Raw genomic sequence first — 14,366 nt, forward strand, 5'->3', positions numbered from 1 at the left:
AAGCCAGGTTGTGGTGGCCCTGCATGCTAGCACAAACCCACTGCTTTTGAAGGAAAGGGGGAGGGGGAGAAAAAACAACAAGAAAAAAACTGGCTAGGCCCATAAAAACGATACATGAGAAATGGCACTGCGCCTGGGCAGCCTCGAAGATGATAAAGCCGTCCTGCAAGTGGCTACGCAAATGCACCTCAACCACTTCGAATGCCTCATTGACATTTTGTGTTTTGAAATGATGTTACATCATACTACTGGCAATACCTCACAGATTGTAAGCAATAAATTAGGTTGGTAGAATGATGAGAAAATTTTCATGCAGAAATAGATAGCTAAGCAAAAAATGAGGTACAGATATTGAAGGCGCAAGGACAGCATTCTTTTTTTTTTTTTACAAGTGTGTGACGAAAGAACAAGGCCATGACACAAGTTTTAGAATCGTAACACAGCCAACAAGAGGGCAATCGCAGCACAATGTAGATGAGGAAATCGCTAAGCACGTGATGGCAATGAGAGCTCAAAGAGAAGGCAAACACAAATCTCCTGTTTGGTCCACGCATGAAGTGCACTTCACCACCCAGGCAGGGACCAAAGCTACCCAGTCCAGCAGTTGGCACACGAGCAAAGCACTTCCCGCACGGCTTGCTGCACACGGGGGGGAGGGGGGGGGCATACTGCGAGATTCACACCGCGGGCCTTCTTTTGAGTCGCGGGGGTTCAGGGGCGGGCCGACAGAAGAGACTACAAGTTGCATACGATGCGCCCCGCTCCGTCGCTCCCCCCTTGGGCACCCTGTGCTCAGGTCCAGCTGTATGGTCCGGGCAGGTGGGCCTGCGAGTAAGTGGCTGCACTTCCGGGCAGGTAAGGTGCCGCGGCCGTCGAGGCGGCCGACACGTGCGCTGCGTGCGGCGCGCCGCCGAACCCGCCCGAAGTGATGCCGAAGCTGGCCAGAGAGTGCTGGTAGCCCAGCGAGGCCAGCGGGTGGGCCAGCGACAGAGGTGACGCGAGTGAGGGCAGGCCACCTGCGTTGCTGCGCTCAGAGCCAACGGCCGATGCAGACGAGGTGGGCGGCGCAGCGCCCTGCTGCGACTCGTCTGTGTGCTCGGAATGCGTGGTGGCCCCGCCGCCGCCAGGGCTGGGCGTTGAGTTGCCCGACGGAGGATTCGAGTGGCTCTGATTGCCGTGGAACGTGTCTTCGCCGGACTCTGAATCGCCGCCATTGTCGTGCTGTTGCTGCTGCTGTTCGCGCGTGCCGCCACCTTGGTCGTCGGCTTGTGCTGCGGCGGCTGCTGCCTGTTGCTGCTGTTGCAGCTTGGCCGCCTGGCTCTCTGCTGTTTGCTGCTGTGAGTAACAAAACGGACGTCCTTTAGTTTACTCCCTAATTTATTTCCCACTTTTTGAAGAAATCTCACCGCTGCATTAAGTGAGGGACATGCCTTTCAAAACGAACTTTCTTGTTTCTGGTTAGATATTCGTGAAAGTTGGCACAGACAAAAAATGTCCTCGAAGTGCTTCCATAAAAATTTCGAGGCGACAGCAGAAAATCTATTGAGAGACAAATCATTTATTCATTAATGAGAGACAAACTATTTCTTCATTGAGCCTCTTGGAAGCGCTGGAGGATTAATAAAATGACAAAAATAGTTGGTAATTACTGTACGCACAGACAAATGTATGCTGAAGGGGGCTGCGCTTTCAACCATTTTTTTTTGCAACACCAAAACGTGAAGTTAACGTTTTCTCCAGCGACGCTGCAATGGGCACACTTACCGTATTTACTCTCGTAATCCTCGCACTCGCATAAGTCTCGCACCCCTCCATCGACCAACAAAAATACGTTTTTGTTTTCCTCGAGCAATTATCGCAGCCCCGAAAATTGCTGCAATAATGTCGTCTGCTTGTTCCGGCCGTTGATGATAGCACGCACCATCTGGTGCCACCTCTTAAGCATTAGGCCTACTATTATTGCACGGAGATTCAATCCAAGCTAAGCCAAAGTGGCAAGTTTGCGTTGCGGCGTGTTCTGCATGTTGTGTCGGTAATCTTGTCACGCTATGGGGCGATACTGAAGCTAGACGGCTGCTTTCAAGTTGAAAGTGATTGATCATGCACTAAACAACAGCAACGGGGCCACCGGTAGGCCTTTCGTTGTCGACCAGTTTTCTGTTCGCTACTGGTGATGGCAGCTGAAAGCCACCAAGACGCGTTGGGCCTGACGTGTGCATATGACTGGGATTGATGGTAAACTTTATTTCTTCAGAAGGAAACTGCGGACGAATCTGTTGAATAGCCATCAGCCCAACACTGACATCCTACTCTTACCTTTTGAGGGCCCCTGTTGAGTGCAACTCATGATTACGGAGTTAGACAAGGAGAGCAGAAAGGTGGGTCTTAAGATTATTCTGCAGAAAACGAAAGTAATGTACAACAACCTCGGAAAAGAGCAGCGCTTCGAGATAGGTAATGGTGCACTTCAAGTTGTAAAAGACTATCTCTACTTAGGGCAGGTAATAACCGCGGAGCTGAACCACGAGATTGAAGTAACTAGAAGAATAAGAATGGGGTGTAGCATATTCGGCAAGCACCCTCAAATCATGAGTGGTAGATTGCCACTATACCTCAAGGGGATGGTATATAACAGCTGCATCTTGCTGGTACTTTCCTACGAATCAGAAACCTGGAGGCTTAAAAAGAGGGTTCAGCTGAAATTGAGGACGACGCAGTGAGCGATGGAAAGGAAAAGGATAGGTGTAACCTTAAGAAACAAGAAGAGAGCAGAGTGGATCAGTGAACAAACCGGGTCGAGGACATCATAGTTGAAATTACGAAGAAGAAATGGACATGGGCCAGGCATGTAGCGCGTAGGCAGGATAACTGCTGGTCATTAAGGGTAACTGACTGGATTCCCAGAGAAGGCAAGCGGGTTAGGGGGAGACAGAAGGTTAGGTGGGCAGATGAGATTAAGAAGTTTGCGGGTATAAATTGGCAGCAGCAAGCACAGGACCGGGTTATCTGAGGGAACATGGGAGATTCCTTTGTCCTGCAGTGAACGTAGTCAGGCTGATGATGATGATGATGCTGAGTGACAAACGCTACCACTACGCCCGCAACGCCCATAGGCTTTGCGTATGGTATTCTAATTCTCGATTATTTGCTTCCACTTTTTGTGCCTCAAATAAATCTTGCCTTGTGTTGAACCTCTGCTTTTATTGTTGAGGTAAGTTGTAATTATTACTTCTCAAAGCATGCATGCTGTTAGTTGCTGGTGTGAGAACACCGATTTGCGGCCACTTTGTTTTCTTTTTTTTGCTCTGTACGTTTTCGTGGAAAGCTTTCCCTGCGTAATTCGCGCACCCACCAACTTGGCATCAGTTTTCTGCCCAAAAAAAAAAAAAAGCGCGAGGATTATGTGAGGAAATACGGTACATCAGGCAAAAAACCCAATGAAAAAATCTTTAGGGAGTAAAACAAAAAATTAGAAACGCAGCCCCCTGAAGCACAGTTTAAAGAGTGTTCAAGAATATTGGGAAAACTGCATTTAAAGGTGTACTGACACAAAATTTCGGAGTCGTGATAGCCTGCGGTGTCGATTCTTGCGAACTATCATCTGCAAGATATCAACAGCGAATATAGCTTGGAAGGTATTTTAAATTAATTTTGAAGTGTGCGTGAGCGACCGACTCCATAGAGCTATAGACACCCCAAGGCGACCCCTTACTTCCCTCACGTCACCACGCTGCGGCCAACAAAACAAGTTATGATGACGTCATAGCCGCCATTCTTCTTTTGCCGCGTTAGTTTCTGAAGTCCCTATTTCTCGGCGGCTGGTTGCGAGTGCGTGGCCGTGGAGCACACTTAAAAAGTTTTGTGTTTAACGACATTCCAGTACCGTTTCCCATTCGAAAGTAATTCTTGTTGCGGATCGTGCAGAAGTGCGTCACAGTTCTGTGTGCTGACGTGGTCGATAGTTGCACATGCTAGGTGGCGACAGTTGCACCTAGTTTTTGGAACTCTCTCAAACCGAAACTGATCGGTAATGAGGGGCCTGTAATTATTATCTATTGATGATGACGATAAGTTGTTTTTAGTGGCACAAGGGCCAATTGATGGCCAAAAAGCGCCATTTCAATTGACTACAGATATGAACAATGATATGATGCGTGGCTGTAAAGGGGCCTTAAAATTCCTCGCTCTAACGCGGGTTAAAACATGGAAGTAATAAAATCATGACAGTGGCGTGACGTATGTGTAGTGATAGCGGATGGCAATATGTCATGATAATAAAACCATGATGAAGATGTGGCTGCCACCGCAGCCATGACCACTCTAGAGAGGTCATGCTACGGATGACCTCAAAATATCGGGTGAAAGCTATGTACATGTTTTAAAAACGTGAAAAGTGTTTGCAGTTTAAAAAGCGGATCTCTACCGATGAGCATCCCAGGGTGTAGAGGGAGCTGCTGTCTGTAGGGAATTGAGCGATTGATTGATATGTGGGGTTTAACGTCCCAAAACCACTATATGATTATGAGAGACGCCATAGTGGAGGGCTCCTGAAATTTAGACCACCTGGGGTTCTTTAACGTGCACTCAAATCTCAGCACACGGGCCTACAACATTTCCGCCTCCATCGGAAATGCAGCCGCCGCAGCCGGGATTCGCACCCGCGCCCTGCGCGTCAGCAGCCGAGTACCTTAGCCACTAGACCACCGCGGCGGGGCCTGTCTGTAGGGCAGTAAAAAGTGCTTTTTTCTTGGAGCATCTAGCTCATTGCACTGGACGAGAATGTGGAGAACCGTAAGGGGCTTTCCACATCTTTCATAATATGGTGGATCGCCGGTAGACAAAAGAAATGAATGTGTAGAATGTGTATGTCCTGTTCTAAGCCTTGTTAGTATTACTTCTGTGTGTCGTGATTTTGATAGTGGCGGCCAATAACCTAGTTGCGGCTTAATATCATGGAGTTTATTATCTGTGGGTTTATCCCACATGCTCTGCCAATATCCCCTGAGCTTTCGTTTTAGAAAAGGTTTTAAGTCAAGTGCAGGGACTGATGTTGATGCATTGGGAGTAGTGTCATTGGCGCAAACAGCCAGATTGTCGGCCAAAACGTTCCCTTGTATTTCACGGGGCCCTGGGTTTATCCCACATGCTCTGCCAATATCCCCTGAGCTTTCGTTTTAGAAAAGGTTTTAAGTCAAGTGCAGGGACTGATGTTTATGCATTGGGAGTAGTGTCATTGGCGCAAACAGCCAGATTGTCGGCCAAACCGTTCCCTTGTATTTCACGGGGCCCTGGAACCCAGCAGACAACGACATGCTGTTTTGATGTGTACTGTGTGCACAGAAGTGAGTGAAGTGACACCAGCACGGGGTTCTTGTGTTCTTTAGGAGTTTTCAGGGCTTTGACTACACTTAGAGAATCTGTGTATATTACTGCCTTTTGTAACTTTATCTGTTTGATGTGTTTTACAACCGCCAGTATTGCGTAAGCTTCTCCTGTGAAAATGCTTGCAACAGGATGAAGAACGCCGGCCTTGGAAAAGGATTGACCTACCGCTGCATATGACACAGAAGTGTTTGACTCTGACGCATCGGTAAAGAACTCAGGGCATATATATTTATGTTGTAGTTCTAGGAATTATGTGTGTATGTGTGCAAGTGGTGCGTGCTTTGTGACTTCAACAAAAGAGACATCACAGTCTATAAGCTGCCACTGTCACGGTGGCAGATATGTTGCAGGAGCCATCAAACTGTGTTCAAAAAGAGGCACACCTGTTTCTTCGGCCAGGCCCCTTACACGGAGCGCGTAGGGCTGCCTAAACGAAGGACGGTTCTCGAACAAGCCAGAACAACAAATCATTAATTGTGAAATGGCAAGGGTGTTTCCTGTCTGCCTTCACCTTCAAAAAGTACAAAAAGGACAGGGCTTTGTAAATGGAGCGACCATTCATTCGAATCCACGTACAGGCTCTCCACAGGGCAAGTTCGGAAAGCAGGCGAATACCTAGATGATGGACAGGGTCGAGAATTTTCAAGGCTGATGGTGTTGCCGACTGATAGATTATAGCACCGTAATCTAGGCATGTGCGTACGAGGCTTTTATATAAATTCATTAGACATTTCATGTCACTGCCCCATGTAGTGCGTGACAACACTTTCAAAATGTTCATTGTTTTTAAGCACCTGTCCTTTATTTACTTGATGTGTGGGATGAAGGTTAGTTTAGTGTCTAATATGAGACCAAGAAACTTGTGCTCGGTCTTCACTGACAGAGGTCGACCATGCAGGTCAATGTTGGGGTCAGGATAGAGGCTCCTCTTTCGGCTGAACAAGACACAAGTGCTCTTTTGCGCATTGAGTATAAAACCATTCTTGTTTGCCCATTGAGATACCTTGTTCAACCCTAGTTGAACCTGACGTTGGCACATCGAGATGTTGCACGATTTGTAACCAATCTATACATCATCGACATATATGCAGTAAAAAATATTTCATGGGAGAGACAGGTGCAAGGAATTCATTTTCACTATGAAAAGTGTGCAGCTCAATACACCTCCTCGTGGCACTCCGGTTTCTTAGACAAATACTCAAGATGAGACAGTGCCAACTCGGACACGGAGTGTACGGTTGGACATGTAGCTTTCGATAATTGTCAGCATTCTACCCCGCACACCTAAATGTGACAGGTCTCGCAATATGCCGAAGCACCATGTAGTGTCATATGCCTTTTCCATATCGAGGAACACAGAAAGAAAAAATTGCTAATGAACAAAAGCGTCGCGAATTTGTGCCTCGATACGGACAAGGTGGTCAGTGGTGGACCGAACCTCTCGAAACCCACACTGGTATGGGTCAAGTAGGCCATTAAGTTCAGGGGGGACGTGCCTTTCGGAACGAAATTTCTTGTTTCTGGTTAGATCTTGATGAAAATTGGCACAGAGACTAAGAATGATCTCATAATGCTTCCATAAAAATTTCAAGATGATATCATGAAAACTTTCTGAGAAACAAACAATTTCATTACTGGACCTCGTGGAGCGGCTGGAGAGTTTAAAAAATGACATAGAAAGTTGGTAAACACTGTGTGCAGAGGTGAATGTATGCTGTAGGGGGCTGCGTTCTCAAAATAACTTTTTTGCAACACTAAAATTTGTAGTTCATGTTTTCTCCACTGATACTTAAATGAGCACATTTGCACTACAAACAAGAAACCCTACCAAACATTTTTAAAAGGCTAAATTTTAAAAATAAGAACGCAGCCCCATGAAGCACAGTTCAAGGAGCATTACAAAAAAAAAAAAAAAAAAAAAATCAAAATCTGTCAAGTAGTTGCGAAGATATCTGCTCCACGAGCTGAGCAACATGCCAAAAAAACAGTATTGAGAAAACGAGGTTCAAAGTCATGAGTCACGGTTTACATGCCTAATAGGCACCAGGGTTGTAGTCCTTAGTGTCCTTTGCAGTGCGGTGTCATCCACGTCCCGTCGTACACCACCGTGACATTCTTGGGGGGTGTTCCCTCCATTTGGCTGTACACATTGCGAACGGCTGCAACAGCGTCTCAAAACACACGTGCCGCGGCTGCTGCGCCAGCAGGCCGAAATTCCCCCTTGAGATGCCTTTGAAAAGTCTTGTGGTGAATTCCCCTATGTGATACATTCATCACAGACCAAAAATCACTGAGTGCAGCTGATCCCTTTCCAATAGTTTCTATAGCTTGCATGGCCCGAATATTTACTTCAAATGACTTACTGTTTTCCATTCGCGGCGACGACCACGCATTTTTCGCGTCCGCGCCGCAAGCAGTGCAGGTGAGCACTATCTTTACCGCTAACCCGTGCTTAGTTCCGTGCTTCATCTTGAGTCCCGGCTCTTTGCACTGCGGGCACAGAGCACTGCCAAACAGACCATTCAGGGCCGCGCATTGCACGAGGAAAAACTCATCCTCGTCTTCCGTTTAGATGTCGCTCTCGTCCCCTTGGTCCATCAGTGACATCTTGCGCTCCGTTGCAGACACTGCTCTTAGGGACTCCTGAACAGCCGCGGCGCGTTCGCGAGATGCCTCCGCTGACACGAAACGAGGCTCTAATCGGGCCCGAATCGTGCTACTGGTGGTGCTGGTAGACGGCCTCGCATCCTCGCGCGAAGTACTTGGCTGAGCATCCGCGATGTCTACATCCTCGCGCGTAGTGCTAGGCTGGGCATCCACGATGTCTGCAGCCTGCGCGGAACGACGAACGGATGTTTTCTCAGACAGCACAAAGCACTGCTCCACAGGCATATGAACAGTTTCGTTGATGCTCGCGGACGATGCTCTGTGCGTGCTTGTGCTCGGCTGCGAGTCCTCGTCATGCCGCACGCCGTCGTCGCTGCTCGCAGAAGTTGCCGGACTGAATTTCTTTTTCACGATCGGCGGCTTCGGCTTACGAGCACCAAATCGCTGCGCAGTCTTGCGTTTCTTCTTGAACGATCGCCGGTCCATGATCGCGTGCGGGAACCGATCTCAAAACTGCAATGTGCCAAACTGGATAACAACGTTTTTCTCCTTTCAGGAGCGCCGGTCTTATCGCAGCGCGATGCAATCTCGAAACCACGCCGCGACGAGTTGAAAACAAATGCATTAAGCGGCCCGTCAGCGCGTAGAGCAGACGACCTTTGCGCCGATTGCTACAAGCGACCGCACGAAACCACGCCGCGACGAGTTGAAAACAAATGCAATAAGCGGCCCGTCAGCGCCTAGAGCAGACGAACTTGGCGCCGATTGCTACAAGCGACCGCACGGGCGACCAATGCGGAGCCGCCGCACAGTCACGTGACACGCGTCGCCAATCGGAAACTGTTGTGATACTTTTACACTTTGGTTTGCTGTGGGCTTGCTCTTGCCTGGTTCAGCCACCCGAGGCGGCAAATTTGAAACGGAAGAATCGCGCTATCCATAGAGACAAAGATGGCGGCGCTAGGTTGCGGAGATATCGCGGTTCGAAAAATGCCGTTTCTTTCGCAATTTCTGTGAAATTCATCGCCACCCTAGCTTCGATAAAAATTTTTTACGTCATTTCTACGTTGTTTTAAGGGACGAAACTTCGAAATTAGATAGAAAAGGGGTCACAGAATGTGAAAATGAGATTTTCAGAAAATCGCTTTTTTGGCCAAATTTCGCGATGCCAAAGCCGCGTCCCCCCTTCAAGGAAGTGCATCAGGCGCCTGTTAATGATTTTTTCAAAGACCTTGCAAATACAACTGGTTAATGTTATTGGCCTGTAGCTAGAAACTGAGGCCGGGTCCTTGCCTTGTTTTAGAATTGGGATAATGATAGCTTCCTTCCAGGCTGAGGGTAGCTCGCCGGAAGACCATATCCCATTATACAGAGAGAGGAGAGCTTTCTAGGTTTCAGTGGGCAGGTGTTTTAAGGGGGGAGGTGGCATTGAAAAAAAAAACTTTTTTATTTGTTGACCTACAGCAATGAAATTTGGCATGCATACTCATAAGTGTCTCTAATAGGGAAATATGCAGTTTCATCATGATAGCTTCAGTAGTTATCCAGTTACATAATGCTACACGATCCAATTACATGGTCTGCTCGTGGAAAGCCTAGCGCTGCAACAAAACATGCCAGAAAGCTGCGAATCGTATTGATCTTTACTCAAAAGAAAGCTACAGGGTATGGCACTCTCAGAATTTTTTAATAAGTTCTCTCTTTTTTTTTTTTAGAGATCATCATGGCTGCCGACACACATTGTCAGAAACAGTGGCACGGACAAATCATCGTCTAGAAAAATAACAGGGCCATAAAACAGAAATTGAAGATTGCTGTACCCACAAGCAATGTTCAGGGATTCAGGGAAAAAAAAAAAAAAAAAAACAATCAAAATCGGTCCAGTCATTTCCGTGCTACTCTTTCCACGAGCAATGCACGATGTCCAAAACACACTTGTGAGAAAAAGCCTGTCGAAGTTTTCGACAGGCTTTATTCAATGAACTTTTTTGTTTCTCGTTGGATATTGATGAAAATTGGCACAGACACTAAGAATGACCTCACAGTGCTTCCATAAAAATTTTGAATACTTTACGAGAAACAAATTATTTCTTCATTGAACCATGTGAAGGGGCTGAGCATAATGTCAAAAAAAAAAAAAAAAAAAAAACAGTGTTGAGAAAGCTGCGTTTAAAGCTTCAACTTTTCTTTACGTCTCTAAGACACCCAAAAATTGTGATCTCAGGTTTGTCTTGTGATATTTGACTTTTCATGATTTACTCCTTTTCATGATTTACAAAGAACAAGTATGGATTTTAAATCAAGTTTTTTGTATGAAGGAGTGGTGTGTGTGATAGGTATGACAGAAAAGATTGTAATTGAATAAAACCTTATACTGAAATTATTACACATACATTTTTGTGCTGAAGTTGTAATTAGCATAATTAAGTACTTGATTACAAATATTCACCAACCTTTTATTTATTTCAAGAGAGGTTTATTGCATCAGAAAAATGGATCACACCATGACGGCCTATGCCTTCTTTCTAAATAACAAAGTTATAGGCAGAAGACTGGTGGCACGGGAATTTCTAGCAGTATATTTAATTACACGAAACGGGCATATGAAAATTCGTGCTCCTGATTTATACATGCTCTTTCACCGCTCTAGCTGTGAAACGCATCATCATATGGCTGGTCGCGGAAACGTTATTCTATGAGGCTTTCATTGTCTCAAAACAATCATAGACGCTTGCGGCGATACGTTTAAATGACATCACAAATGCTTATTGACAGGTCTTCATATGACTGTGAAGTGCGCGGCCGCATGGACAGTGCAGCCGGTGCATGATGCACTAGGCGGCGTTCGGTGACGATGTGCAATATGTGTAACTACAATTGCAAAAAAAAAAAAAAAAAGAAACATAGCAAGCACTGCACTTGGTATGGGATTTTGAAGTGATGACGCGCAAAAATGCTAGCCGCTGTTCCGAGCAATCCTTGGCAGTGGAGGTGTGTGTGCTTGCGTGTGTAACAAGCTTGACTGGGGTCTGCTTCCTATGCGCAAAATGCCCGTCCGTGATTTCAAGGAGCTAGCGAGTGATGCGCTTCGTTGCTTGCGAAGAAGCACGTTCTTGCCCGCAAACTTCGTTCTCCCACCGTCAGCGAAGTTAGGCCTACAGACAAGTTCGATGATGCGCCGCGCTCGTAGTAATCTAAACGGGCCTCCACTTACAGACCTCAACTAAAGCGTAATTATATCCTAAGTGATCGTCGAGTCGTGAACACTCCACAAAGTAGCGATTTTCGACAGTCATATCTTCACAACGCACAAGCAGCAGATGATAATTTCTTGGAGCGAGCATAGGATCAATGGCGAGGCGAGCTGGGGCAACATGGCAGCTGCAGCCAACGAGGGGCCTCGAAACGACCTTCATACATTTGCTTTTTGTGCAAAATGGAGGAGCCAGTTTAGGCGAGAACTTTGAACACAGAGAAATGCTTTTTCTGATGAGCCAAGCCGGCTCTCGGCCGTGCCATTGGGAAGCTATAATTTTGTGAAAATCGCTGTTTTCTCACCATTTCCAGAAGAATTTTTGCCTAGAAGGGTGAAACAAATTTCCTGAAGCACTTCTGTGCCCTTTTTAGTGCAGATATTTTGAAATCAGATATAAAAAGGGTTCCAGAAACTGAAAACTTGATTTTCAAAAGGAAAAAAAAAATTGCCATTTTTCATGATACGAAAGCCACGTCCCCCCTTAAACAACGTGGTCAAATCACTCCCATCACTATTTTAATAATAAAAAAGAAACAGCACATTTTCGGGCAGCCGTCACGTTCCAGATGCGATCGATCAATGGGCACGATTTTCAGCCCACCGTATCATGTACTGTAGCAGTTACTTTTTTTTCCATCTCATTGTCTGTAGCAAGTTATGACAGAGCAAACCAGGGTCTCACTTACTTTGCGCCTGTACTCCTCCATGTTTTGTTCATACTTCATCTTCTCCTCGTTTTGCCTCTCGACGTAAGGCCGCTTGTCCTCCTCCGACATGCCCCGCCACCTTTCCCCACCTGGGCACAATGAAGAGCTTCTCTGGTCAAATAAGCAGATATCACGCTGCAAAACTCTATAGCAAAGATGAGAGAGAGAAAAAAAAACTGCGACATATTTCATTATGCAAAAAATTTCGTGGTGGCACCACTCAAATTTACTTGAGAGCAAGGAAAACAGCATTATCGAGCAGATTAGTTCGTCAAAATAATGGTACATGGAGCATACAAACTTTGATAACAGTGTACTATACCAAGGGGAACTACAATTATATGTGCTCTGATTTTGTGACAACTTGCATTGTAAGACAAATGAACAATTTGCCTTCACAGAATGCAAAAGCTATTCTCCTGGTAGTTCATTTTCTGATGCAATACCGTGTTGCTCCCTTTTGTGATACGCCTCAACTGTGTAGTTTGAACCATGTTGGCTTGAAGGATATGAAGCTACTGAAGGCATGCAAGCTAGTCTTCGAGGTATGGACATTTTCTGCATTTCTAATTCACAGAAACTTTTCCCAGTTATTGTGCAGCCTTTTTGCATGCACTACTGCATGCAAAAAGACTTCACCGAGAACTGAAACATGCTGCCCTTTGAACATGGTCCCAACACAACGATTGATGGCAGCAGCGATCGGTGCCTCGGCACTCTCAGGTAGTCACCAGCCACTAAAGCGGTTTAAAGGTCTAAAGCGGCGCTATGCCACATGCGCAGACTTTCTATTGGTGGTAAGTCATACTGGCGCGCCTTACGGTAGTCGCCACATTGCCTTCGTTCTTCGGCAATGTTTATCACAAAAGGCCCCGTCGCAATGGCGCCGATTTCATGCTTTTGCAGCAGCACAACAGCATGTATGCAAATACAGCCAACACTTCCAGAACATGAATAAAGCAGCGCACCTGTAAAAAAAAATAATCACAGCTTTGCCCCAAAGGCGAAGCAATGAACGCGATGGCAACAAATTGGAAGGTCACGTGAAGAATGACAAGCAGATCCAAATGTGCCCTGCGTTTCGCACGCACGAATGACTCACGAAGTGTATTCACAGGTACAGATGAATGCGATTAAGCGGCTCAGTTGTTACTTCGCTGCGTCAGAAAAGCACGCCCTTTTCGCAAATGGAGACGGTGCAATGAGTGCAGTTACCTTTGTGCGCCCAGTAACTACAGTCAAACGCCTTTATAAAAACACTGATATAAGAGACACCAGTGTGCCTACAGTAAAATACGGGTTGATAGGAAAATGCATAGATGGTACCCTGCTTCTAAGAGACATCTCATATTAAAGACATGAATTGCTGCCTGGAGCATGCCTCTTATAAAGGGGCTTAACTGTACAACAGAATCGTTCCATTGAAAGTCCAAGGCGTACGATTGTGCCCACAGCGAAATAAGCGGGAACACACTCAAGTGTCCACCCCTCTCGCCTTGGAAAAGTACAGTCACCGGCCGATTTTTCGGACCTGGCAAGGACCGAAAAAAAGTCAGAAAAATACATTTTTGTCAGAAATATGAATTTTATTGCATCAATGCTCTTCGAAAAATCTTTTTTGTTTATTTCTTGTCATAGACACTTGAAAATTGTTATTCATATAGCTTTTCATGTAGATTTCAAATATGCAATCATTTTTTGTGTAGCTGCTATAGTTATCGAGTTACGCCATGCACAATAGCAAAAAGTTACATGTTTTGCAGGTACTGTTTCATGTACTTAACTTTCAGTAAAAGCATTGTCTCTGATCTTATTAGACCCTTGGTAGATTGTAAAGTGCAAATATCTATCCAGATATGTCACAGAAATATTAGAACCAAGGGAAAAAAAATCGTATTGAATGACTAATTATTTGCAATCTCCCTTGAAACAATAACCTAATATTTTTACGACTAATACTGGTAGGCATTGCAATTTCAAGTAGATATTTGCATTCAGCACGTGTTGAAGAATATGTGTGCCAAGTGTTATTATACAATTAGTGTAAGTGTGTGAAAAGCTGACCGGAAATTGGGAAATTGGCAAAAGAAATGAAAATGAGAAAAACAAGTTTGAAAGTATAGAAAGTTGGCCTTTAATAAGAAACTATTTTCTTTGCATCAAATTGGGGCACAATGAAAAGCATCTAGCACTGAATGCTCGGAAGACCGAGAATCACACAGAATTGCGAAAGTTGGTCATGGCCTGTGCCTATAGCACGTGCTGCCAGAACTGCCTTCAACGTTTACAGCAAAGCTATCATGCGAGCTACTGCTGTCAAAACGAGCGTTTGTCCCTTGGTCCCTGGCCGAAGTAGTACGTCTCGACGCGTGCGTGAATGAAAGTGTAGACTCCGGGCAATCGTTATTTTC

General features: G+C 45.6%; 1 protein-coding gene across 4 annotated transcripts in view; it reads right to left on the reverse strand.

Moving 5' to 3' along the window:
• Positions 1 to 366: 366 nt before the first annotated feature.
• LOC119174075 (uncharacterized) overlaps positions 367 to 14,366 on the reverse strand; it is a 67,988-nt gene continuing 53,988 nt past the window's right edge. For 3 of the 4 annotated variants that reach the window (XM_037424864.2, XM_075896264.1, XM_037424865.2), the window contains 2 exons: positions 11,935 to 12,044; positions 367 to 1,335 (listed from right to left, as the gene is read on the reverse strand). In XM_037424864.2, the coding sequence (XP_037280761.1) occupies positions 793 to 1,335; positions 11,935 to 12,044 (653 nt within the window). In that variant the 3' untranslated portion in view covers positions 367 to 792. The remainder of the gene's footprint in view (positions 1,336 to 11,934; positions 12,045 to 14,366) is intronic. The other variant, XM_075896262.1, reaches the window with a different exon arrangement.

The sequence above is a fragment of the Rhipicephalus microplus genome, chromosome 5 (assembly GCF_043290135.1).
Source record: "Rhipicephalus microplus isolate Deutch F79 chromosome 5, USDA_Rmic, whole genome shotgun sequence".
Taxonomy (NCBI): Eukaryota; Metazoa; Arthropoda; class Arachnida; order Ixodida; family Ixodidae; genus Rhipicephalus; species Rhipicephalus microplus.